The 27931-nt window shown below is 30.7% G+C and overlaps 1 protein-coding gene and 1 pseudogene across 1 annotated transcript; both read right to left on the reverse strand.

Annotated features, from left to right (window-relative positions):
• Positions 1-10281: 10281 nt before the first annotated feature.
• Positions 10282-15337, reverse strand: LOC139786260 (uncharacterized). The gene is made up of 9 exons (XM_071725423.1): positions 15202-15337; positions 12670-12866; positions 12422-12564; positions 12280-12346; positions 12001-12186; positions 11500-11769; positions 11168-11330; positions 10928-11049; positions 10282-10844 (listed from the first exon to the last, which is right to left on the reverse strand). The coding sequence occupies exons 3-9, from the start codon at positions 12490-12492 to the stop codon at positions 10494-10496; spliced, it is 1230 nt and encodes a 409-aa protein (XP_071581524.1). The 5' UTR covers positions 12493-12564; positions 12670-12866; positions 15202-15337; the 3' UTR covers positions 10282-10493.
• Positions 13131-18452, reverse strand: LOC139786259 (uncharacterized; annotated as a pseudogene).
• Positions 18453-27931: the final 9479 nt, after the last annotated feature.

The following is a 27931-nucleotide window of genomic DNA, read 5'->3' on the forward strand; positions in this document are numbered from 1 at the left end:
CTAAATTTGTTTCTTAAGATGCAGTCTATGATTATAAATATTTTCTCGTATTTGAAAAAACACTTACCTTGGTGGGATTCGAACTCGGGACCTCTGGATCGTGAGCCAACTGCCTTACGTGGTAGACTACTTCTTAATTTAATGTAAGTGTTATATATAGTCTACATATGTCATAACCAACGCAAATATATAATTTTTCAAAAATTATCTTAAGAAACAAATTCAGTTTAATAATTATTTCAGGGATAAGTAAATTTTAAGGTAAGTATTAAAGCACTTTAAAAATTCCAGATGCAATATAGAAATAATAATAAAGAAAATAACTTAAAAGTTATCCTCTATAACTGTAAACCTTATAACTTTAAAATACTTATAACTTTAACTTTATAACTTTAAACCTTGAAGATTTAACCACATGAAATAAATCTTCTTAAAAGTTTGCTTCCTTGTAACTTTTAAGTTAAGATCGAGATTTATAAAAAAACTTTAAAGTTTAATGTTTTCTTATAATTACCTAAGATTTATTAAAATTACTTTAAAGCTACTTTTCCACTCCTTTAGAGTACCAGAATACTATTTTAAAGTCAGTTTTTAAAACCTTTGGTTTTCTAAGATTATTTTACAGTCAGTTTTAAAATACTTTAAAATTTCTTAAATTACTTTAGATTAACCTTTTACACACTATAATTTACCTAAAAATTTCTTAAGTAAACTCTTAAATTTTTAAGATTACTTTTAAGAACTTTAATTTTATTTAAAGTATATTTTCCCAAGGGAAGGTACTTTAAAAAACAAAATATTTTTTTTCAAAATTATTATAGTTTTTTGGTACCATCGCCATATTTTTGTTTAGAATTTGGAATGGAATCCTACAACAAGTAATTTTCCGGAATCAATTAAATAAATAGATGCAGGTACTAAAAAAATAATAAAATAAAGTAAAATGAAATAATTATGAAAGGATAAACTATAATCGTATTAAATCAAATGTTTATTAATGAAGTACACATACACATTCGTTCACATAATCACTCTCATACTATTATTTACACTATTTATAGTTATATTCATATGGATGGACTAATCTTCAGCATTATCTTCATTGATAATGGGCGTGATGCCGTCTGTTTTAAATATATTTAAATATAAAAAAATATTGATGATAGTGATGAAGTTTAGTCCATCCATATGACTATAAATAGTGTAAATAATAGTATGAGAGTGATTATGTGAACGAATGTGTATGTGTACGTCATTATTTTGAGCGTATGTGTACATGTATGTGTATGTGTACTTCATTAAAATAAACATTTGATTTAATACGATTATAGTTTATCCTTTCATAATTATTTCAATTTACTTTATTTTATTATTTTTTTAGTACCTGCATCTATTTATTTAATCGATTCCGGAAAATTACTTGTTGTAGGATTCCATTCCAAGATTCTAAACAAAAATATGGCTATGATACCAAAAAACTATGATAATTTTGAAAAAAAATATTTTGTTTTTTAAAGTACCTTATACCCATTTTGTTAGTTCGAAAAAATTACTTGTTATAGAATACCGTCTCAAAAGTTTACAAAAAAATATGGCAATGGTACGAAGAGCATATCATAATTTAGAAAAATAAAAAACAATAATTTATTTTTTTTAACTTCCGCCTACCTATTTTATTGGTTCGAAAAAATTAGTTGTTGTAGAATACTATCCCAAAATTCTACATAAAATATATGGCGATCGTACCAAAAGCATATCATATTTAAAAAAAATAAATAAAAATATTTTATTTTTTAAAAGTACCGCCTACCCATTTTATCGCTTCCAAAAAATTATGTCCGATAGGAAACTACTCCAAGATTCTAGAAAAATTTTTTCGTAATTGTACAAGAAAGATATCGGACTAAAAAAAATCAAGAACATTTATTTATTTTTTTTATCAATGTTTCTGTCATCAGAAACCTTTCCCGAATTTTCCACAAATGTGTCTCAATGATATCTACAACATATTAAAATTTCATCAAAATCGGTTAAGCCGATCAAAAGATATGAATTATTTTCGAAATTTTTATTTTTATTTTTTACAGCAAAACGGTTCAATATTAAGGGTTAATATTTGACTAAATTGTAAGTGACACTGACAGCAATCAAAGCAAAAAAAATGAGCATGATCCGTGTGGGGGCACATTGACCCTTCTTAACCGGCTACGGCCTTTGTTTCTTAAGATGCAGTCTATGATTATAAATATTTTCTCGTATTTGAAAAACACACTTACCTTGGTGGGATTCGAACTCGGGACCTCTGGATCGTGAGCCAACTGCCTTACGTGGTAGACTACTTCTTAATTTGATGTAAGTGTTATATATAGTCTACATATGTCATAACCAGCGCAAATATATAATTTTCCAAAAATCATCTTAAGAAACAAATTCAGTTTAAAAAGAGTAATAAAATTTTGAATTGGATATGTGATATAATATTTCTTAATGTCTCGTGGTGCAAGTGTGGTGAAAAAGGGAACTTGTCTTTTTAAGTATACTGTTGAAACAACACGCATAAGTTAAAATCAGCTTTAAGTATTACCTTTATAAAAAGTAAAGTTAAAGTATATTTATAAGTATTACGTTTGTTAAAAGTAAATTTAAAGTATATTTGCGACTTGCTTATAAAGTTTTTATTGAGGTTAATAACTTAAAGAAAACTTTACGCTCGGCTGTCAGTATACTATTAGTCTACTATTATACTATTAGTATACTATTATTACGGCTAGTATACTTTATAATACTTTAAAATACTTTAAGTAACTTTAAAAAACTTTAAGTAAATTTTCCTAAGGGTTTACTTCATATAAATTGATATTTTATATCTTGTACTTTCCATTAAATTTTATTTTGTATATATTTTACAAACTACCTTTAACCTGTCATAATCTTCTACACTATCTAATTGTAAGACGAGTTTATCGAATTATTTTTTCTAATTTTCCTATTTTTCACTCATTTTTATTGCGAGGCCATTCTAGAGTTAGGGCCGATATCACAGTCTCCGATTAACGTGACCCTCCGATTAAACTCACTCTTCGTCTCTTTCTAGGGGGACAGTTAGAAAGAGATGCAGAGTGAGTTTAATCGGAGGATCACGTTAATCGGAGACTGTGATATCGGCCCTTAGTTTAGAATCAAATGTCAAAGTCCGTTATGTGGCGTGATTATAGTTGTGACATAATTTATTAGAATGTGAATCAGCACTTCTCAAAATAAATGCGGTTTCTTCGTTTTACACACATTTTTTAATTGATTCTAAACGAAACTTGGATATTTTCCGTTCAAACGAAAGTTATCGCCAAGTCAACTTATTCGGTCGTCTTGACATGAGTCGATTATACTAACAGATTCTCTAATTTAATCATTTGACGTTCGTAGACCTAAGTGATACACGGTACATTCTTCTTGTAGGTCTCCAAATGTATAGCTTCACTGAATTTAAATGAAATGCTTAAGCATGTTTATGACGTCAATTCGCTTAATTAAAGTTTTTTTTATACAAGACGACTATTGTTTATTGCGATCTGCTATCTGTTACATTTCATAATTTTATTTTACTTTCTACTGTATTCTATACATTTTAAATATCTTCTACATCCTATATATTAAGACTACAGCAATTTTGAGAGATACTTTCTAAATTTCTAAAATATTGTACGTATTCCTTTAAATTCAATTTTGTGTACAAAATATATATTTTTTATGTGATATTACTCATTCTAATAAATATACTTGAAATAATACTATTATTTTACTTCTTTTTCATGGCATTATATTAAATTTTTTTTTGTGTTTTTCAAATAAATATTAATTATTTGCATGGTCTGATCAGATCAAGGAAGCGCAAGGTGACAATTTATTTAAATTTATTTAAAATGGGAACGTATGCATGATGTAAGTCTGATCTACAATGTGTTCTTTGTTTCCTGTTTTTTGCTCTTTTAACCTCTCTACGACTATCTCGTATTTCGCAATTCCGTCGCGTAACGCGATGTTTTTTGTTCCCTGTCGTCCAAGATAAAAATTGACGAATTTCAGAAGAGACTAGATAGTCGCAAAGAGGTTAAGAGCAGAAAACAGGAAGCAATAAAGAACACATTGTAGATTAGCCTGTAGGAATTCGGTAAACATGTATCTAAACGACTGGTTTCAGAAATGATTAACATCAAATTACATAATAATTCTAATTTACAAAAGGATACCGAATTCCTACATTATAATGTAGGAATTCGGTATCCTTTTGTAAATTTCTACGCCTCTCATTACGCTATCTGTTACATTTCATAATTTTATTTTACTTTCTACTGTATTTTATACATTTTCAATATCTTCTACATCCTATATATTAAGACTACAGCAATTTTGAGAGATACTTTCTAAATTTCTAAAATATTGTACGTATTCCTTTAAATTCAATTTTGTGTACAAAATATATATATTTTATGTGATATTACTCATTCTAATAAATATACTTGAAATAATACTATTATTTTACTTCTTTTTCATGGCATTATATTTAATTTTTTTTTGTGTTTTTCAAATAAATATTAATTATTTGCATGGTCTGATCAGATCAAGGAAGCGCAAGGTGACAATTTATTTAAATTTATTTAAAATGGGAACGTATGCATGATGTAAGCCTGATCTACAATGTGAATTCTTAGCATTCCATGGTAATGGACTCTCGAGGGAACCTTTCATTTTCGATAGAGTGACGGACCTTGTGTCGAAAAAAATAAATAATTCTGCGCCAAGGAATGTATTAGCATGCTCGGTTCGAACAAGAACATACATTCGATTAAGGCACCTTAATTTAGAAATAAAAAAAAATAATACTGTTAAAAAAGTCGAGAAAAAAACAAAACATATATGCAATAAAGTTTATATTTAAATTGTTATTTTATTCAAGTATACATTTTATTAAAAATTATTAAATGTTATTAAATGTGTATTTTAGTAATTACAAAAAACGTTACCTAATTTTATTCTGTTTGAATAAAATATTTATTTTTTTTCGTTACATATGTCTTTTAATTATTACCTAAGTAAATTGCGTTTCAACCGAAGTTTCAACCCTTCCTCCTCACACTATAATTCAGAATCTACACTGTGGACGTGCGGTAATCAAATTACGTAATACAATACTACTATTACTCCCTCCCTACCCCTTCCAGTGCCTTCCCTCCGGCCCCTCCCCCTGATCCGCTTCGTCATCGTCCGTGCGCATCAGTAGTTTTTCCTCCATCCTCTCCGCGATCTCGTCCCCAGCCGACTTCCTTGTCCTCCCACTTTCCTCCTCATAAGAGAGGGCTATAAAAAGACTATAAAAAGGTAAACGGGCGGTAAATTCATCAGTCGATTTTGAACCACGGTCTTAAAAAAGTGTGTCGAACAGGAAGATCTGCAGAGAATATTTTTTTATATATTGTGAGTATACTATAGAATATCTCCTGGTATATTATCAGTATACTTATAAAATATTTTGAGCATATTATTAATTTATATATAATTGGAATATATAGGTGTAAGGTAAAAAAGTAGGTATTTTATGTAAAAAATAAATAAAAATGTGAAATTATTTAATTCATATATAAACAAAGCTTTAGACAAAAATGTTATTTCACACTTTTTATTCATTTTTATATAAAGTATCTACTTTTTGATATAAAAATGTCTCTCATTTTACATTGCATATATATTTGATATCACATAAATCATATACATATATGTTCATATCACATAAATCACATATATTTCTACATTTTATAAAATATATGTATCATATAATCGGAATTTATACGACATAATCCGAATTTCTCGGATAAAAGATTCAATACGGCAATAGTGAATATTAAACAACTAAAATTAATCAGTTCTATATTCTCGAAGTCTTATTATTATTCAAAGAAATAACTTTCGCAGTCCTTCAATTGACTCGTTCTACAAAAGCTTTTAAAAAACTGACGACACGCTCGGTACAATTAATAACATTAAAGTTAGTCTAGTTTTCTACATTTTTGAAATATAATTAAAGAACAGAACTAAATAAAAGAGAAATAGTTACAAAAACTTAATTATGAGGACATATTAATAGCGAATATTAAACAACTAAAATCAATCACTTCTATATTCTCGAAGTCTTATTATTATTCAAAAAAATAACTTTCGCGGTCCTTCAATTGACTCGTTCTAAAAATATACAAGCTGCGATACTCCGATTTGAATTTTGATAACAAATTTCGTTGACTAAAAGTTGACTTCGCCAGATTGGCCAAAGAAAAATATTAAAATTGAGGTCGCTTATATTCCAGGATACCCTATATTCGAGGCTAACTCAAACGAATTCTTTGTAGAAAAATAAAAAAATGTGCGGATCAATCCTCTCTGTTTGCGATTGCAAAAAATACCTCTTCATTCGCACTTCCTTGAAATCTCTTTTTTCTTTGGCAGTCCGTTCTTTGGCATGAGCTAACCATGTTTTTATCGGGGCTGATATCTGATCATCTGTTGCATACGTATGAGCCTTTCGTATCACACCTGGAACATATTAATTAGTATTATATATTACATAAAATATATTACTTAAAATATTGTGGCAATAATAAAATGATCATAAATAAAGTGATATTTAAAATAACAATATAAATTAATATTATCAAAATTTACATGTTAATAAAATTAGAAACGGAAATATTGAGCAAAATACAAATAATATTTTAGATGAAATATTGAATGTGATAAATTAAAAACCTGAACATTCCAGACCGTGATAATATAATATCTTTATCAATTAGAAAACGTTGAAAATTAAATAAACTGTAATTAATAATTAAAAATTTTGCTATCCTTAAATTATTCAGTAGTTTCTGCAATTCTTTTATGTGTGGGAAATTAATGTAGATATCCTAAAATATTATGAATATAATACTCAAAATTCTATAAGTTTTACTGTAATTTATCTTTCTTTTAAAAGGTGCTTAATAAAATAAATAGAATAAAATACAGAATACATTACATTTAGTACCATGTTCTATGAGCAGAAATAAGAAAAAAATGTTACATAAACATACATCTCCAAAATGCTTCATTAGAAAGTTATAACCAAAATACGAAATGTATAAAAAACAATTTTATTTAAGTTTGTATTTTAAAGTACCGTCCTTCTCTCTCTCTCTCTCTCTCTCTCTCTCTCTCTCTCTCTCTCTCTCTCTCTCTCTCTCTCTCTCTCTCTCTCTCTCTCTCTCTCTCTCTCTCTCCTGTCTATCCCTGTTAATACAAGCTATACAATGTAATATTGAATTTATCACTCTAGAGATTTTATGTAAATTTTGCTTTATTTCTACAGCTGTATACAAACTTCCACTTTTTGGGACAATGTTCTACATGGTATATATATTGCTTGGTACTATTAATCATAAAAGTTTTCACAACTACCTTCAATCATTTTAAATAACAAATACAATTAGAAGGATAAAATAATTGGCATGTTACTTATTCATGGCAATAAGTTCATGGTGGAACCAACAGATAGGGCCTATTAGTTTAGCAGAAACCTCGCTGTCGCATATTAGGAGCCTATCTCATAATAGGGGACTTTCCTCTACAATTTAAAATTATTTTTAATTAAACGGAATTTAAATTATAGAAATTTTTGTTCGTGTTTAAAAAACGCAAAAAATTATGGATACAGAAAATCTTGTTGACTTTATGTTGAAAATTCATCTATGACGAATAACAATGGTCTGCATGATTTGATTTACACGTTCTTGGGATATTTTTGCCTGAAAATAACAATAAAAATGAATTAATAAAAATTGAGTATTATTAATAATAAATGAAACATGCAGCTATAACAAATACTTAAGTTCTTGTGATAATTTTGCCTGAAAATACAAAAAAATTTGATTAATGAAAATTGAATATTATTAATAAATAATATTAATAATAAATGAAACATGCAGGTATAAAAAATACTTCCTTAACTGCATTAAATATGTCAGACAAAAATATCGAAAAAGATTTTTAATTTATTTCGAATTGCAACATTTTTCGTTATAAACTAATTTAATTTTGATGTTTACTAGCCAAAGGCTAATTAAAATTTAAAAAAAATTAAGCAGCTGTCTTCTGAATTATCAAAAGAAAAAAATTATATGTAAAGGGAAAAAGAAAAATAACAATTTAATGAATGACAATTTAATTATATTATGCGATTAAGATTATCAATTTTTTAACAAAAATAATTTTTTATAAAATTAGAATATTAATAAAAACGAAGAATATTAAATTAAGAAAAATCAAATTGTATACATCACTTATTTAATATAAAAAAAAAATAATTTTTTATAAAATTAGAATATTAGCAAAAACGAAGAATATTAAATTAAGAAAAATCAAATTGTATACACCACTTATTTAATATAAATATGCATTGCTATTGTTTTACTAGATTGCACGTTCACAGTCTTTGGTTTATTTAAAAAATTACATTTATTAAAGATGATCTTAATTTAAACAGACAATATCTAACGATCAATTTATTTTTTAAGTTGTGACAATTAGGAATAGAATAAAAGAGTTTCTGAATTTGAGACATAAAGTATTGTTTAGCATTTAGAGTTGAATCTGATAAGACTCTCTGCAAGTGGTTTCTAAAAATTTGTTCCATTGCTAAAAAAAATTTTAATGAAATTTCATTAATAAAATATAATGACTCGGCGTTGCTAATACGTTTTAAACGTGTTAATTTGGCATAAATATATCTTGTACTTTTTTTGATCCCACTGCTTGTACACATATTGCACAATATTTTTCCCTTCTTACGATCCATTGTAATATATAACATAAAATATTTTGTTCAATATTGTTAAGTTGAATTGTTACATTGATAGTTGGTGTAGAATCTTGTATAATCATACTTTTATACTTTGATTACTATTTAGATTTGTGTTATTATTATTACTATTATTATTATGCTTATTATAATTACCATTAATATTATTATTATTAATGATATTACAGTTATTTTCCTTATTGCCGTCCTCTTCTTCTTCCTTCGTTTCATCATTAGTTCTAGTCTTTTTTGTCTTTCTCTTTTCTAAAATTTCTAAAAACTCTGATAAAAAAGTTCGATCATCTTCCTCATAATTGCCGTGGCTTACATTTGCCATATATTGTGATATTGTGATTAGCTTTAAATCATTTTTAAATTGAATGGAATTTGGTGTAGGATGTTTTTGCCGTACAATGCAAAAAACATTTTCTAAGCAATCTTGGCTGAATCTCGAACCCATAACAAAATCAAAACCTTTATTCAGTAAATATTCTGATACTTGAATATATGACGTAGTGGATATCACAGCTGATGTTTGAAATGGTTTCCAACTTTGATCCTTTCCAACTTTTAATTCAGAAAAAAAAGTTATAGCTTCTTTGAGAAATGTTATGGTTTTATATACTCCTTTATATTATTTTTCCCCAAAGCAAAGAGAGGATGGCGCGCAGTCATTATTTGAAACCAATGAGCAATATATTTTACGAACCACGACGTAGACTTATATGAAACTTTGTTTTTTCTTCAGCTAAAAAATTTAATGCTGAGCTAACATCATAATTCAATACGTTAGATGCGAAAAAATTGTATTCTTATCTTAAGAATATACCACTTATCTTTATAATATTTTATAAATGTCGATATAACATTTCTAAATGTCAAAAATAACACGATGAATGAGTTATTTTAACACAAAATTGAGAGTGGACTTCCATTGACACAAAATTTTTTACTGTGTACCACTTATCTTTATAATATTTTCCACTAAAATAAGCGCCAAGAGGATCCGCTTAGTTTAAGAGAGAAATCCTCTAAAGATATTCTTAAATTTCAGATATTCTTAATGTGTAAGAATATATACTAAAGATATTCTTAAGTATCAGATATTCTTAAAATGTAAGAATATATACTAAATGGAATGTTTTCTTATTATTCACTGAGAGAAACGTTTTATTACTATGTGAACCAACATTTTTTGCTGCAAAAGCTAATTAATTTTGCAATAATAGCAAAACCTTTTATTGCAATAGCAAAGTTCAGTAAAACTTTGCTATTATTGCAAAATTAATTAGCTCTTGCAGCAAAAATGTTGGTTGTTCACATAGTAACAAAACCTTTCTCTCAGTGTTATATTATTTTATTATTTATTATTTGGGATTATTGACCATGATAACATAAAACAGTTCTACAAATAAATATTCGCTATTTATTAAATGAACGCATACATATTGCAACTGTCGTTTAGTCTTTCGTATTGTATGCTACGCACCTTCCTTGCATCCTGACGAGGACTTTAGACGCGGCATTTATGCCTTATACTTCTTACAAATATACATTTTATTAAAATAAGAAAAGTTCTGCAACGTAAAACGAAATCGTGGAATAGCCTTAAGCACTAGATTTTCTTTGAAACTAATTCAATTAAGGAACTAAGTATACTTGTTACTCGAGGAATATTATCATCCTCTTTAAGATACAAATCGTAAAAATACTTCTGAATAAAAAGCCAGACTGCTCGGCACTCCTCTTGATATGCAGCGTCCAGCGCATGAAACGCCTTGAAACACGTGTCCAGAGCTTTTAATGGAGTACGAAGCTCATACCGCACAGTATCTATTTGAACGTAACTAGCAGTAATGTTCGATAAAGTAGGTCCAACAAATACTAACGTCGGCTGCAAGTTGAGGCCGTGATTTGCCAGCCACTCGCTATGAATCTTGATTTGACGATTCAAGTCCCCCGGAATCTGCAAAATATTTTTGAAAACAGTCAATTTATGTACTTAATTATTATCATAAAATAGAAATATGTTCTATAAATGATAATTACAAGGACATGGAGGATAAAGGCCTTTCTGGCTTCTGCGACAGATGGTATATTTACGTTCGCACCTCTTGTCCTTTTACAGCAAAGTGATGGCAGTAAATGAAATAGAATTACGTCATTTTTGTCTGAAAAACATAAATAAAGTAGTTAAAATAAATTAATAACAGTTATATAAATTAATATATAATTACAAATAAGTAACAAAAGAAATTGAGCCACAAAATACAGTCTTTTTATAAATACCTGTATCTGTAACAGTCAAATCTTTAAGTAACTTCCTGCCATACTCATCTGATTTAGCAATTTCAGCATTAAGAAGATTAATTAAGACTTCTTTGGTTGAATCCCACTTTGATATCAAACCATCTTCTCTTCCAGGATATAATTCTTTAAAATCTTGCTGAATCTACAACCATATACAAATCAATTCATTTAGCATGTTTGAAAGGGAATAAATTCGAAAGGAGAAAAAAAGAGCATCACACACACGCACGCACGCACGCACACACACACACACACACACACACACACACACACACACACATTCAAAACATGTATAAACTCAATTTTCTCACCAGTAGATATCCATTAAGTAGTGCGAGCACGCCCCAATTTTTGAAATAATCACTCACTAAAGCATCAGACTCTTGCGATTGTTGGACAGAAGACGTTGCCTTATTCAGCTGCGATATCGGTCTGGTTTCTCTCAGATACTGAAAGCGCAAAGGATGTGTCACTGACCAACTGCGCAAAAGTTCAGGCCAAGACTCAATACTGTCATATTTTAAGCGAGCGATTGCAGTTTTAACTGTAGAGTCGTTTGGATCACAACTTCCTGAAAAATACTAAAAATATTAAAATTAAACAAGTTTTGAATCTATCTCTTAATTATTTCCTACAATTTGCATACTTAAATTAGCTATAAAATTGTATTCTCCTTCTGTATTGAATATTTAACTAATAAATCTGATTTCTTTATTACTAAAACATATCTGATATTTTTATTAGTATCAAAAACTTGCTAGAAATTTTGACAAACTATAAATAAAGAGTAAAAGAGCAATTACAATTATTACCTGCAAATTTTGCAGGATGAGTGATTCGATTTTCACTCGAGACAAAAGAAGATTCAGAGTGAGAATGTTCTGTTTCCCAAAAATCAGCAGCTTTTTTTTTACCTGATATTTTATATTTTTTACTTTATCGGGAAGTTTTCCAGATGCATTTCTATGTTTTTCTACTGGCGGACAATAATACGACTCCTGCACAAAAGACATTCATTAACAATAAATAAATTGAATAAATAAATTGAATAAATTTAATTATATTAATAATTTCTCGCTTGTAAACTTTACCTTAGTTTCACACGGAAACAATTCACATAGCTTAGTTGCTGCAATGTTGTATTCGGAAGCTGTCGGCCTATATAAAGTCAGAGAAGATAAAATTTAACAGATTTTTATTTCGTCAAAGAACTAAGAAAACTGTAATACTTACAAGTGATTCAGCTGGAGAATGGCATTAGCCACAGCTTCAGTTATAGCAGATCTATCTGCATCAGTGAGCATACCCTTTTTTTCAAAATTCTGAAGAGCAGCATTACTTTTTAAAGAGTGATCTGTCAGAAGTTTCTCAAAGTCCTAAAAGCGTATGTAATACAAGAAATAAAAAGTTATTATCACTGAATATGGATAGCAAATCCATCTAATGGATATCACAGAGAATAGTAAACCAAAATTACAAACCAAAGCAGTTAATTCTTCAGACGATTTGAAAGAGAGGATGTGTCGGCTCTGTTTGTGCTTAGGGTTTTTTTCAATAGATGCGCTTTCTTCTGTCTCTTTAAATCGCTTTTTTTTATTCTCTTGAGTCAAATCAAGATTTCAGATGGTAAGGAAAACGTTTGTTCTAAATCTAAATATGTGTCCTTAATCGAATGGCTCTGCAAAAAGTGAAAATAAGTTTCTATTACATGGAAGAATTTTCCACTTGAGTTGAAAGATTTTCATTTTGATGTCAGAGAATTTTAAATAAAAAATTTTAAACAGAAAAATATTTCCTCTGAAGCGATTGCTTCACACAGTTAAAACTATACATATATAGAGTTAATCTACAATTAGTTAATTTTCTTAAAAAAAAAATAGCTATTGGAACACTACTATTCAGCTTTGCTCTTTTGAGGCTGTTGGAGTAATTATAAAAAACATTTTGAAAACCGAGAATTCAAAGATTTTTATTTATATGTGCATTGTAAATTATTGCCAATGTGTGTACGTTACACACTACAATATTTAATACTGACAACTAATACCGCAATAACGCAGAGTTTAATGCTTATGTTACTTCGAGTGTCATACGTGATAGAGAGAATTGCTATAGAATAATAGATTACTGCCTGTTTTATGTCACATACGATTTCCTTATAGAATATTACAGTGCAGTTCTCGAACTTTAAATCACATAGTGATTTGAGTACATATGAAGTACATATTTAAAACTAGCGAAAATAATCGTTTTCTTAAAAAGGATTGCACATAAGTAAACAAAAAAGAAATAGGAAAGTATGCATTTTTTACATGTCGTGTATCTAATGACGCTTATTTAAAACAAAAGGTTAGGAAAATGTATTATAGTCACACGACTTGTTGGAAAGATTTAAAAATCTGAGTCCTCACTCGTAAGTTATCGTTTGCACAGAAAAATGTACTTTAAAATTAAGCGTGATTTAAAATTCGAGAACACTGCAATCGTTCAAATATCTCGTGAATACATTTTCAATTGAATAATACATTAAGACAAACAATTTTTACAGTGCGAACATGCAATTATCTTGTAAGTTATGTCAGACAGTAATCTTGATATTTCGGATAGAAGATAACTTTATAAATTTTGTAACGTAATTGCAGCGCATTTACAGCTGTAAGCGGCAAGTTATAATTATACGAATGATACACATATGGCAAGAGAAGGCATCATATGTTCGTGGATGTTTCAATACGTGTTGTATTATATATGTTACAAAATTATATAGTTGTCTTTCCATATACGGACCATCCTTCAGTATACATAGATGTACACACACACACACACACACACACACACACACACACACACACACATATATACATAAGTATACATATATCATGTTACATACGTATGTGCACATGTCGCTGTACATAATATATATATTTCAAGGAAAAAAAATACATATATTAACTATATGTCATCCTCTCGACGAAACATACCCATTACAAAATGAGAAGACGAAGCAAAATTCGTTGAGCTGTTGGAACATATTGCACAAATACACGATTGGTATCACAAATTGACTACAACGTACGCGAGCCAAACACTTCGTCGTCGCACGCAATCTGTTTTACGGGAACGAAAACCAGCACGTGAAATAGGAGCGATAAAATCTCGCGTTTAGAAAAGTAAACAAATAAGCTGCTCCTCCAGACACAACGTTTTAAATGTTCCGATAATCTAAATGTGAATAATTCTAAATGTAAATATATCAGCTCGTTGTGCATTAGCTGAAAAACGTAAGACGTAAGAAAAATAGACGTTTAACGGTCAGTGTAAAATTGATTGCGTGTGACATACGCTTAACTAAAGGTTCTTATTTCCTAATATGAAACTTTTCTTATGAGAATAATACCTCTCCGAAATAATACTTAATATTTTGCTAACGCGATTATCTACATATAACACTAAAATTAAAGATTTTTGGTTTTTTTGCATTACGCTAAACCATATTAAATAAGTTCTCTATGCAAAACTGGACCAACGCGGACAGTGTGTCACTACGGCAGAATTGCATTGATAATACTGGCACAGTGAGGCAATGACCTTAGGATTCTTTCTAAATAACTAAGAGTAGTTATTAACATATTTATCTGGAAAACTATATAATCATTTACGTCGCGTAAGTAATTATTATTTTGTTTATCCTATACTAGAGATGGGTGATACAGTCTGAAAGTATCGATACGCATCATGAATGAAAATATCGTCCATCTTTATCCTATACCATCAATCACTTCCACTTAATTCCTATACACGGAAAACTAATATTGCAGACCAACATTTAAAAAATAAAACTTTTAAGAAAGGAAACATGTTGCTACAGCATCTCGACAATATTGCAAAGAAGACCAACATTAAAAAAATAAAACTTTTAAGAAAGAAAACATGTTGCTACTAAACTGATCTGACTCTTACGCAAAAAGATAAATATTCATATTAATTACTGCATCGTTTACAATCTAACGTACGTTTTCCAAAGGCACGTTTTCTTTTTCTTGTTCTTTGTTTCTCGTCATACGTTATTCCTTGGCATGGGCTAACCATATTTTAATCGGAGCTGAAATTTGGTCCTCTGTCACATCAACAAATAATTTTCGTATCACACCTGAAAAAATAACATTTTTATTGTTTATTATTTCTAAATAGTAGAACAAATATGTCTATGCTAATTTAATTTTTGTATAATATTATTAGATTTTTAATAATTTAAATTCAGTTACAAATAATTATATGCTCTATCTCTAATATACACAAAAGATACTTTAATATATCAATATTGATAAATGTTTTTATTAATTAATAAATTAATAAATTATTAGAAAATATTTAGGAACATATCTTTCAACTTTTACAGGAATTATAGCATTCATTAATAAAAAAAATACAAATTGTTTTTAAATATTTTACTTACTTATAATTATTTTGCAAATTTCTAATTTGGAAAATATTTGTTTCTTTTTTGCACCATACCAACTGTACTTCATCGCCAGGTCATTAGAAATCATTAGTTTCATCAGTCGCAAACATGATGTTTTCATGTTTTCACATAATACAAATGCCAGTTGTGTCGTCTGAAATATTTGTAAATATTTGAAACAATAAAAAAAACGTACAAAGTATAGAATGTATGGAAATTTTATAATTTTAAAAATTAGACATTTGATTTACTTACCATTTCACTTCGATAAGATGCATTATTTTTTAATTTTGTTTCCATCGCTTCAAGATCGTTTTTATCCTTCAATGGCAGATCTTGAAAAATATCAATTTTTTGTCTTTCTTCCGTTTCGAAAGTACCAGTTGAAAGTTTGTCAACGCGCTGTTCAATATTTTTTATGGCCGTGAGCATGGTATTTATTTTCATGTTCATATCCGTTACTTTTCGAATTAAATATTGTGTAGGACTGTTTGATTCTAAAAAACATTCAAAACAGATTCCATTTATGGATGAAAAGAAAAGATAACATTTTCAGAAATTCTACAAATTAAAAATATGAAAAAATGTAATCTGAACTACAAATAAAAAATATGACGCAACATTTTTTCAGAATAAATAACATTACAACTCAAATATAGATAATAATAGTAATGTAAAATAGGAACTATTCGCATACTTACTTCGTTTACAATTGTCATTTGGTCCTAGTACTTTAGTCTTCTTTGCTGCTAACGACATTACTGAAGCATTAACCTTATCATTATCGCCATCATCACATGATTCTTCATCTTCAGAAATATTTTCATTTTGTGGACCTAAATGTAATAAAATAATATTACCATTACTATTTCAATACAATTTTAACATACTGATCTCACATTTACCTACATATAAAACTACAATTACTAGATTAACAATATGAAAAATTCATGAATAATTGTAAAATATAAAGTAAAATAAAAATTACTTGTATACTAACCTTTATTAGAGGTCAAGCTCGGACTTAATACAACATCATTATCTTCATAATCTCGCTCATTACTTTCAATATAAACTGGGTCGTCTTCTTTTTCTTCTTCTATTTGATAATTCCTAGACCCACCGGGTCTAATGTAGCTAGAACCAACAACTGGTGGTGGATCTAAAAGTAATGAAACAATGTAACCATTGTATATATTATTTATACAGTTTTCAGATAGATAGGCTGTGTTCAGCGAAAAAAGCAGCTCACTGAGTGCTCACTGAGCTGCTTTTCCGCTGAACGTAGCCATAGATATCTAAAATATAGATATACTCAGTTATAAACCCAAGATAGCCACTTATAAATTTTTTGTGTAAATCTCATTTCAACAAAAATTATACTTACGAAAATCTTTCTTTCCTACATTGTAGTGATTGTTTGATGCAGTATTTTCCATTGTCTTTGTACTCTGTCTCTTATCATATGATCTGTCATCAAAACCTGAAAATCATACAACAATACGTTACTGAAACATTATTCTATTATTTTTTAGTGTATTAATATATATATATATATATATATATATATATATATATATATATAAGCAAATGTCCCGACTGACTCATAAATGCCCAGCCCAAACCCCTAAACTTAGAAACAGGAAATTCGGGGAGTATATTTTTTCCGTTTAAGCTAGTGCTTTATAAAGTTCTTACTTTTTTGTGCATTTCCGGTTTTTTTCAAATGAATATTTTCGTTTGAAAACTTCGGTACTTTTGGCATGCTGTCTAATATAATACTGTCATCTGACAGTTCAATATCATTGCTGCTCATTGATGAGTTCATATCTTTTTTAGCTCTATTTTTTCTTGTTCTCTTACGAGATTCATCTTTCTCGGTATTTGATGTAAGATCAGACTCTTCTTCGGCTCGTTTCAACTTTTATCTTGCCACGTCATAACTCACTGCAACAAAATAACATAATGGAAATAAAAACATGTACCATTGTCCTATAATTATTAATAGACATCAACAAACATTAATATTGCATGTGGAAAACAAATAATAATACACATATATTTCAGAAACAAATATAATGTTACTTACTATATGTCCCATATATTTTTCGAATGGAACATTTTGTCCATGTAGATTCCGGCTCCTCCATACGTTTAACTGCTTTGTCGTGTCTTGCAGTACTAGTGTAAATAGGCCAAAAGGCTTCCGTCAGATTTTTAGTCAACCAATTCTTTGGAACTACTGAGAGTCCATCTTCAAATTCAACGACTACGTACATCTTCATCGTGCCAGCAATTCTGTTTCAATACATATTACATTTTGCTATGTATCAATGGAAAAACTGCATATTTGTCATTTCCATGCGGCAACTTCACATATTTTCTAATAACATTTTTTAATGGTCACGATTTCAATTCTGAGCATGAGTGCACATTATAAATTCCAAGTAATGATGATGGACAAGGAATATTATATAGGTCGTTTTTTTCTAAAAATTCGCAACCTATAATGACTGGAATATTTCGCTCTGAACAGTGTGCTATATTTTCTATACATACAATGGCACCACAATTTAAGCCGCAACAACTATCCGCGAGTGTCCCAGCTTTCAATGTAATTCCGTTATACTTCACAATTTTATATTGTGGATTGTTACAATTGGAAACAAGTGGACCATCATAACGCAAATTTGTTAAATTTGGATGTACCAAAACAGAATGTGATGAAAGAGAAGTTGATAGTGATAAATCCGAGTTTATTTCTTTTTTCAAAATATCTCCGCACAACTTGAATGCCACAACTTACAGGTTCACTTCTCCTAACTTGGCCACCATCTAGAAATTTTTCTTTTCTCTTAGATCGTCTGCTTCCTCGCTCCACACATACTGCTTTCCTCCTATATTCATCTTTTTATATCCTACTTTAACTATCTTCCCATCTTCTTTCTCTATTCTTGCACGCTCCTTTATTTTTCTCTGTACCTCTCTCTCCGTCTTCGTCAGATCATGGTCAATATAGATTCTGCCTACCGCTTTGTCCTTTAGTTTTTTCTTCTCTTTCATTAGCTTCTCTTTGATTTCCCAGTCCTCCAATTCTATTATTACCACTTCTCTTCCTTCCATTCCCACGGTTTGAACACTTCTTAACTCATTTTTTACCTTAAATTCTTGCTCTAGCAATTCCCTAGCTACGTCTTTTATGCTACTCGACTTTGTGTTTGTATTCAACCCTCTTATTACTATCTTGTTCCTTCTCTCTCTTTTCTCTTTTTCTTCTATTATTCTTTTCGATCTTCTGACTTCTTGTCCTATTTCGTCCCTTGCCTCCCCCCTTCCCTTCTCGCGACTCTTCTTTTCCTTTATTTTGTTTTACTAATTCCGCTACTTTCTCCACTATTTTTTCTATATTTTCTCCTTTAGCAACTCCGGTGTCTCCTCTCCATCTCTCCATCACTTTCATTCTCTTTTCCATCTCTACCAGCTTCTTCTCCATTCTATCCACTCTCAGCTCCCAGTTTTCTTTTATTTCCTTTATCTCGTTCCTCAGTCCTACCATTTCTATTTTAAGTTCCCTCAGCAACCCCATCAGTGTTCCTTCTTCCTTCTTTATCTCCCTCTCCTCTCCTGTCTGCTTCAAACCTGGTGGTGTTCTATCCATCATATTACTTCTCTTAAATGTTTCATCCGCCATTCTCTCCCTCTCTTCTCGTTTCCTCTTGATATGTTCCTTCTCTTTCTCCTTATCTCCACCTCGTACGTAATCCAGTATGCTCAACGAATCTGCTCTTTCCCTTCCTTTCAGATCCCTCGCGGTCTTCTTTTTGCCTGTGCCTTGCACTTCATTCGGCATGTAGACGGAGCTTAAGCACGCCTGCCCAGTACCGCCTACTCTCTCCGCCGCGAGTCGCCACCCGTCCCACCGATTCGCCTGCCTATCTACCTCTGTAAATTAACCGTGCCTACCGCGTGTTGCTACCTTATCTTAACTTAACCTATTCTGACTCCCTTTTTTAATTCTTGCTTATACTCCTCTTTGTCACTTTTCGCGTCGTCCCCTCAATTACGTCGCTTCCACCCCTCTCAACTCACCCTCTCCTGCCCCCGGCACCTTAACAAACTATCGCCTACTCTAAATATTCGCTAGAATTATCGCACTCATACACTCTCTGACACTCATTCGTCCACATCCGCTAACCAAGTCCATATATGTCCTTATATATAATCTTATATAATCATATATGACCATATAAACTCTTATCAGGCCAAAATTCATATATGATAAGATGGCTTCTTATATGAGCATATAAGACATTATAAGAGATATTTTTTATCGCCGTTACCACGCGCCGTGTAAGCGTGTCTGATCGCGCGGGCACGGCCCCGCGGCGCCGGCCAAACACAAACTATTTACAGATTCTTGTTCTACGACCCAAAAAACATAAAAAAACATTAACCTAAGCCATCAACCTCGATAAAAATGCTCAATCGACCTGGCGCATGGACTAACTCGCACACTGCGGTTCTCCGCGCGCGAGCCGAGAAATCGCCTGAACATCCGGGCCCTACTTATTAATATAATATAATATAATATTAATATAATATTCATAATTAATATAATATTCATTGTTATTAAGTCACAATATTTATATTGTAATTTAAATATCGATTATGTTCTTCGTTTGCTTCTGTTCTTGTCGTAAATACGACTTTTTTGACTAAATTGCGTGTAGCCACTAAAATAATAAGTTCAAAAAAATATTTCCGATATACAGTCTTAAAGTTTAAGACCCAAGCTACAACATCCCATAAGTTATTTTTTCAAAAAAAATTTTTTTCTATTACTTTTTCGACTTTGAAAATAGAGAAATTTTTATATTTTCCAGTTCGACATTTATTTTTATATACTTTTTTGAAAAATACACCTGCTTAATATTTTGTTTTTCAAATAAAACTTTTATCATCTTAAAGTACATATTTTCAGCTTTAAAAAACCCTGTTATTAAACTTTAATATCTATTTCCTAAGCAATAATATCTGCAGTCAAACTTGTTGATCAATTTTGAAATAACGAAATTTCAAGAAAACTATCAACTTTGAGGTCCCAACTTTTAAAAAATTAATTTTTGTAATTTTTTTCACTTATTATGTTATTAGCACATATTTTAAGAATATAATGCTTTAGTTTAGAAGTGAAAATCTGCAAATTTAAATAAATGGCAATGATATTAGTAAAATAAGTTAAAAATTTCACATCGTCTCTCTTCAAATTCGATTTAAATATACTCAAAATGCTTTCTCAATTTTTCTAAACCACTTGAAAATTAGTAAATTACGTCTACTTTCGAATGCTTTTTGTAAAATTTGATTCTATCGACCCAATCAAAAGTTACAACCCTTTTTAAAAAGTGCGCGCGCGCCCGCGTACTCTGCAGGCGGCTTCACACGGGGCGGCATCGACGCACTTTGAAGCGTTAATTAAAAAATTATTACTCCTACACATATTAATATTAAGAAAACTTTAGGTATGTTTCTTTAGTAAAATTTTCTCCTCTTTCGATTGGCATGGTTTATTTTTTCATAAAATTAATGTTTTTTTAGTTATACTAAAAAAACCGATTTTTTCGGTCTTTTTTGTTAAATAAAACATTTAGCACAGGGTTTACGTTGGTAAACTTTTGGGACATGTTTTCTGAAACCCAAAAGAACACTTTCCAAAAAAGTTTACTCTTCGAGGATAAATTTCCAAGTGTTTTCCTACATTGACTGGACTATTAACAGTAAGTGAGAGAGAGAGAGAGAGAGAGAGAGAGAGAGAGAGAGAGAGAGAGAGAGAGAGAGAGAGAGAGAGAGGGAGGGAGGGAGGGAGGGAGAAAGAGAGAGAGAGAGAGAGGGAGGGAGGGAGGGAGGGAGGGAGGGAGGGAGGGAGGGAGGGAGGGAGGGAGGGAGAGGAGGAGAGAAGAGAGAGGAGAGAGAGAGAGAGAGGAGAGAGAGAGGAGAGAGAGAGAGAGAGAGGAGAGAGAGAGAGAGAGGAGAGAGAGAGAGAGAGAGAGAGAGAGAGCGAGAGAGAGAGAGAGAGAGAGAGAGAGAGAGGAGAGAGATAGAGAGAGAGAGAGAGAGAGAGAGAGAGAGAGAGAGAGAGAGAGAGAGAGAGGAGAACAGTACACACGTAGGCGGGAGAGTTGGGCTACGAGCAGGGGAGGGAGGGTGAGGGTGAACCTCGGTTCGCGTGAAAAAGTTAAAAAACCCGTTTTTTTCTTCTTTCGTCGCTTCCTATGAAAAGTGACATTGTGTAAAAGTATTTAATATTTGTAACAGAAATAATTTGTTATACAGAGAATTGTTAGGATATTGAAAAGTGGCACCTCATGGACGCCTCCTTTCGCGTGGAAAGTTTATGCGTGGAGGCAGTAGGTTCCACTCCCCTGCGGGGGGCTCCACTACCGTTAAACTAGACACACAGGCCGGTATTCATAGTCGGTTCTTATTTTAAGACCGGCTTAAGTAATGTCTTAAGATGCTAATACGCTTTGTGATTGGTTAATGATATCTTAAGATTGTACTTAAGACGATCTTAAATATAAGAACCGACTATGAATACCGGCCATAGCGTGCCTTGCAAAGTACATGCGTGAATTTTCCACACGTGGTAAATTGCAAACCATACAACAGTATTGCTATTATTTACATTTAAAAATCGATATCTCAAAAACTATGCATCGTAGCGCATTATGATTTGCGGCATTCTTTTTCTCAGCGAAAGATCCATCAAATACAACTATCAAATTGAGGGCCCCGGAAATAACATTATCCCCATAAATACGATAGAAAGATACATTTTCCGCCCGCATATAAAAAGCACCGCATAAACGGTGGAATTATATTTATCGTGCAAGAAAACTGCGTAAGTGACAAATTCCTTCCCGTGTACCATTCTCTCGCGTTATGCATACGTTATACATAAATTCTCCCACGTTTTTAATACAAAAATGAATGTTGATTATCTGCCAAAGACATAAAAACGTGTAGTACAAGTAATCTATTTTTTCTTACTTATTTATTTACATTGAATGGTATATGTCTGTTATATAACGGAAAAAATATCTGCGTTTTATTCTGTATTTTCAACGTTAACGTGATTATATCTATTTAATTATGAGAGCAATTAGTTATTATAGGAACGATTTACGTAAACTTTAATAAAACACTTTATAGTTCATAAATTCATAAATTATATAATGTTATTAACGAACGACGAATACAGTACTTTGATATCTGTTTTCTCTAATTTTTCTTTCCATATCTTACAGGTAAATTGCGTACCATGGTCACTTAAAATTGATTGTGGTTTTCCGATATTTGGAATGTATTCATTTATAACTTTACTAATACACGTATATGCCGTCGCTTTCTTTATTGGATACAGTGCTACATATTTCGTAAATACGTCTATAATCACAACATTAAGTATTGAACACCTCCTCTGGAAGAGGCCCATATAGATCTACTGTTACTAATTCTCGTGGTGACGATGGAATAATTGCTTGATATTTAAAGCTAAATGTTCTTACTCCGCTTACTCGATCGTACTTATTACGATAATCTGACTTCTTTTCAAATTTATTTTACATGAACCATTTGTTTAAATAAATAATGTAGAGAAAATATTTATATGACATTTATTTAATATCTATTTTGCATTAATTATTTAAAATAATGATTTGTAAAAAATTTACTTGATAGTTATTTAACATCACTTGAATATTTATTAATTTGTGGAGAGCACAAAGCTTATTCACACGCGAATCTCAGCCGCGTAAAAAAATGCCACGTGGAATATTCCGTGTAAATCGAGTAAGTGTATATATAGAATCTGCGTATCTATGTTCAGAATGTATTAGCATATATTAGAATGTTTATAGATAAATATCACAAAATTGACCGATGCGGCGGAAAACAAGAAGATTATCGCATATAAAAAAATCAGCGTCGTAATACTTGACTATTCGACGCAATACTTTTTTATATTAAGATAATTCCTGTATTTACGCCGCACAAGGATTTACGCCCAATTACTCTATTATGTGCCTTTAAAGTATTAAGGCTCCTGGATGGTCACCGCGGCCATATTGAATTCTTACTATCGAGGCAAGGAAAACACCCAATTTTGTCGTGCATGCCATTTTCAAATAAAAAGACATTTCAATAAAATATCACTATAGATCGTTTCAGAACACTTCCGAAATTGACCGAAAACTATCCTTTTTCCCTCGACAATAAACAAACAGCCATAAAACGAAGCCTAAACATACGGGAAAACAGCCGTTTAACGACTATCGAAAGGAGGTGAAAACGTTCGATCCTTCCGCATGCAAATCTTACTTTACGTTTGTCCCTGGTCTCCCCTACTATAAAAAAATTAGAATGTGAAATATTTGTTCTTTGTATTTAACAAAAAAAACTTTTAGAAACCCTTGCATTTTTGCTATATATTATATAGGGGTGGAATATGTCTAGAGGAAAGTCCCCTATTATGAGATACGCTCCTAATATGCGATAACAAGGTTTCTGCTAAACTAATAGGTTCTATCTGTTGGTTCCATCATGAACTTATTGCTCTTAGAGTAAAACCTATTTAGTAGAAAATTCATTATTTGATCGTGCGTGCACTCGCCTACTACATTTTTCAATTCTGCACATAAACTTCCGGCAATCATGCAAAATAGATGTTGTATCTCATAATAGGGGACTTTCCTCTACGTTCAAGAAACGTATATAAAACTAATATGTGCTACCTGGGAATTAATTTAAAGAGGGGCGTCGAATAAGGTTACGATTACCCCTTCCACAGAAGATATAAAAATTAAGAAGGGATTGTTACAACAACAATAAAAGGAGGCAATAAATGAACGGCATACTCAGTCCACCAAATACCACTCCATTGAAGAGGAGTAGAGATCGTGAGTAGAGATCGAAACCAGTTTTAAAATTTAAACTAATTTATAAGTATAATATCTTTTAATATAAAATTCGATTAGTCACATTCACAACCGTACCTCAGACTCAATTGAACAATTTTTAATTAAATATAGTAATATCTTATTTCCTATAACTTTTGCCTATTTCCAAAAATCTGACAAAAAGTGAAAACTCAACTTTATTTGTAAGGAAATCTTGAAAAATGTAACGAAAGTTCCTTAAGGGGAATAGTAAGGTTTAAACGGCCAAAAATTGAGTAAAATTCAAATGTCGTAATGTTGGTTGTGGACAAACAAATAAACATACATAAAATTTCTTTTGAAGCATGTTAGTGCTTTCTTAACGAACTAAACGAAAAGTCGCACGAATATAAATAATTAAGGGTGATATTGATGATTAAAGGCGACCGCGCGATTTGCGAACACTGCTCTGTTCTTGCCACGATTCCTGATGAACGAGCTGGAATTTTTCTATTTTTTTGTTGGTGAGATTCCCCTCCATAGACTGAACCTAAAGTGTAAAAAAAAGTACGTCAAGATTACAACAATGGCAGCCAAAAAAGACAAAATTGCGAAAAATTTAAGTTATTTGTTGTTAAAACAGTTACAAAAAATTAATTTTTGTGAGCTAAAATAGGTTTAGTTTACGGAAAAATTCTTTATCTTCATTAAAAAAAAAATCAAGTCGATATCTGCAGCCGTTCGTGACTTATCGTTGCAAAATTAGCGAAAAAATGCCATTTCGAGAAAACACGGGTAAAGTTTAAAAATCTCGAAAAAAATCTAAGCAGTAGTAACTTTATTTCCAAAAAATTATAAGCCAAGTGATACACATCACAAAATTATGTTACCTTATCAAAGAAGAGTCGCGCTTCAAGTGATCTATTACAATTACAAAAAAGAAATGATATCTCTTTCAATTACAGCGCCAATTACAAAGAGAATATATATATTGCCTCAAAAAATAATTGTTGCACTACTTTGAAAAATCTTGACATGGTGTCAATTAGAAAAAGAATGTATGATAACAATTTTATAAGATTAAAAAATTTCATTTAAATTTAACAATTAAGGGAATACAAGATATTTAAATACAAAGTTTACATGAGTATTTTCTAGTGGTCACAAAGAATTACAGAAGAATAGTACAAAATAAAAATATTTTATTAAAATATTTAATCCAACGAGGGAATACAAGGTATTTAAATACAAAGTTTATATATGTATTTTTCAATAGAATAAAAGATTTAATCACAAAGAATTACAGAGGTAACAGTACAAAATAAAAATATTTTATTAAAATACATAAATTTTTCTTGTAAAAAAACTTGGCGCTGCTAGACCTCGAAATTTTAAATAAATAAGGACAACAATAAATAAAAATAATTCAGAGAAGAATGCTACGGGAGTAACAAAATGATTATCAGCGTGGTGTGTATGTGCGAGCGAGTGATATGGGTGTGCGTGACGACGGCGAATAATGCGGCTTATAATTAAGTATAGGATAAGTTTATTTATTTATTTAAAATTTTGAGGTCTAGCAGCGCCAAGTTTTTTTACAAGAAAAATTTATGTATTTTAATAAAATATTTTTATTTTGTACTGTTACCTCTGTAATTCTTTGTGATTAAATCTTTTATTCTATTGAAAAATACATATATAAACTTTGTATTTAAATACCTTGTATTCCCTCGTTGGATTAAATATTTTAATAAAATATTTTTATTTTGTACTATTCTTCTGTAATTCTTTGTGACCACTAGAAAATACACATGTAAACTTTGTATTTAAATATCTTGTATTCCCTTAATTGTTAAATTTAAATAAAATTTTTTAATCTTATAAAATTGTTATCATACATTCTTTTTCTAATTGACACCATGTCAAGATTTTTCAAAGTAGTGCAACAATTATTTTTTGAGGCAATATATATATTCTCTTTGTAATTGGCGCTGTAATTGAAAGAGATATCATTTCTTTTTTGTAATTGTAATAGATCACTTGAAGCGCGACTCTTCTTTGATAAGGTAACATAATTTTGTGATGTGTATCACTTGGGTTATAATTTTTGGAAATAAAGTTACTACTGCTTAGATTTTTTCGAGATTTTTCGAGATACAAAGAGTACGTCTACCACTTGTTACTTAGGTTTTTTCGAAGTATAATACTACCACTTTCTTTTTTTTTTCGAGGTAACAACATATACACTACTATACGTGTACTTGGCGCCTTTCTTTACCTTTTTTTAAGAAAGGTAATTTTGTACGGATATCACGCCTTTTTGTAGTATTACGCATTTTATAAACAGTATGTACAAGGTAAAGCTATTTGGAGGTATAATACTACCACTTTGTTTTTTTCGAGGTAACAACATAATACATATACACTACTATGCGTGTACTTGGCGCCTTTTTTTACCTTTTTTTAAAATAGGTAATTTTGTACGGATATTACGCCTTTTTGTAGTGTTACGCATCTTAATCTTATAAACAGTATGTACAAGCTAAAGGTGTTACGGACTATTATTTCTAAAGAAAACAACAATTTAATATTTTGCTTAGTTTTTTAAAAATAATAATCTGTAACCCTTTAGTTGTACACCTTGTATATATTTTTCAATTTCAACATAAAACATAATCGCAATATAGCATGATTAATGTTAATGCTATACATATGTCCTCTTCTAAAAAGGAGATGTGAAGTTTATTGTTGTCGCTTTTCCGCGATGCCGATTGGTTCTCTTGCTGCGCTTACTTCATTTACAGCTGTCATTGTATATTTTGACAGTTGTGTGTATCAAGGAATTAATAGTGTAATATAGTAATAGCATAATGCTAAAGCTAAATAGCGCGCGCAAAGCGCGCGTCTGTAGTGTCTAGTATATTAAAAATAAAAATGTAATGTGTCTGAAGTTGTTAATAATAGGTAAAACGTTTGACACACACACACACACACACACACACACACACACACACACACACACACACACACACACACACACACACACACACACACACACACACACACACACATGCGCCTTCTTTCTTCTTTCTTTCTTTATGCTCCGTATGGATTTCTGGTTCCACATGCGCCTTAGGGTAGCCGAAAAGAGAACAAGAGAAAAGTATCTTCGCGAACAATGGAGCTAGTCTCATGACGATGAATCAAGTACAAGAGCGAGATCGCAATGACCGATATGCAAGTGGATTAACCTAGTCGCGAAACGTTCACCCGTTATACTGTTGAAGAACCGACCGCATAACACATTCCGTCTTTTCTAATCCCGCTGTGAATCGATTCTCCAGC

The sequence above is a fragment of the Temnothorax nylanderi genome, unplaced genomic scaffold, assembly GCF_030848795.1.
Source record: "Temnothorax nylanderi isolate EJ_2023f unplaced genomic scaffold, tnyl_v1.0 TNYL_tig0992_pilon, whole genome shotgun sequence".
Taxonomy (NCBI): Eukaryota; Metazoa; Arthropoda; class Insecta; order Hymenoptera; family Formicidae; genus Temnothorax; species Temnothorax nylanderi.

Excerpts from the sequence above, each read along its gene's own strand:
- LOC139786260 (XM_071725423.1), bottom strand. The coding sequence starts at position 12,492 with ATGCTCACTGATGCAGATAGATCTGCTATAACTGAAGCTGTGGCTAAT. Across the intron at positions 11,331-11,499 it reads TACTTAATGGATATCTACTG|ATTCAGCAAGATTTTAAAGA; the intron begins GTGAGAAAATTG and ends ATATGGTTGTAG. Across the intron at positions 10,845-10,927 it reads CCTTTATCCTCCATGTCCTT|ATTCCGGGGGACTTGAATCG; the intron begins GTAATTATCATT and ends AATATTTTGCAG.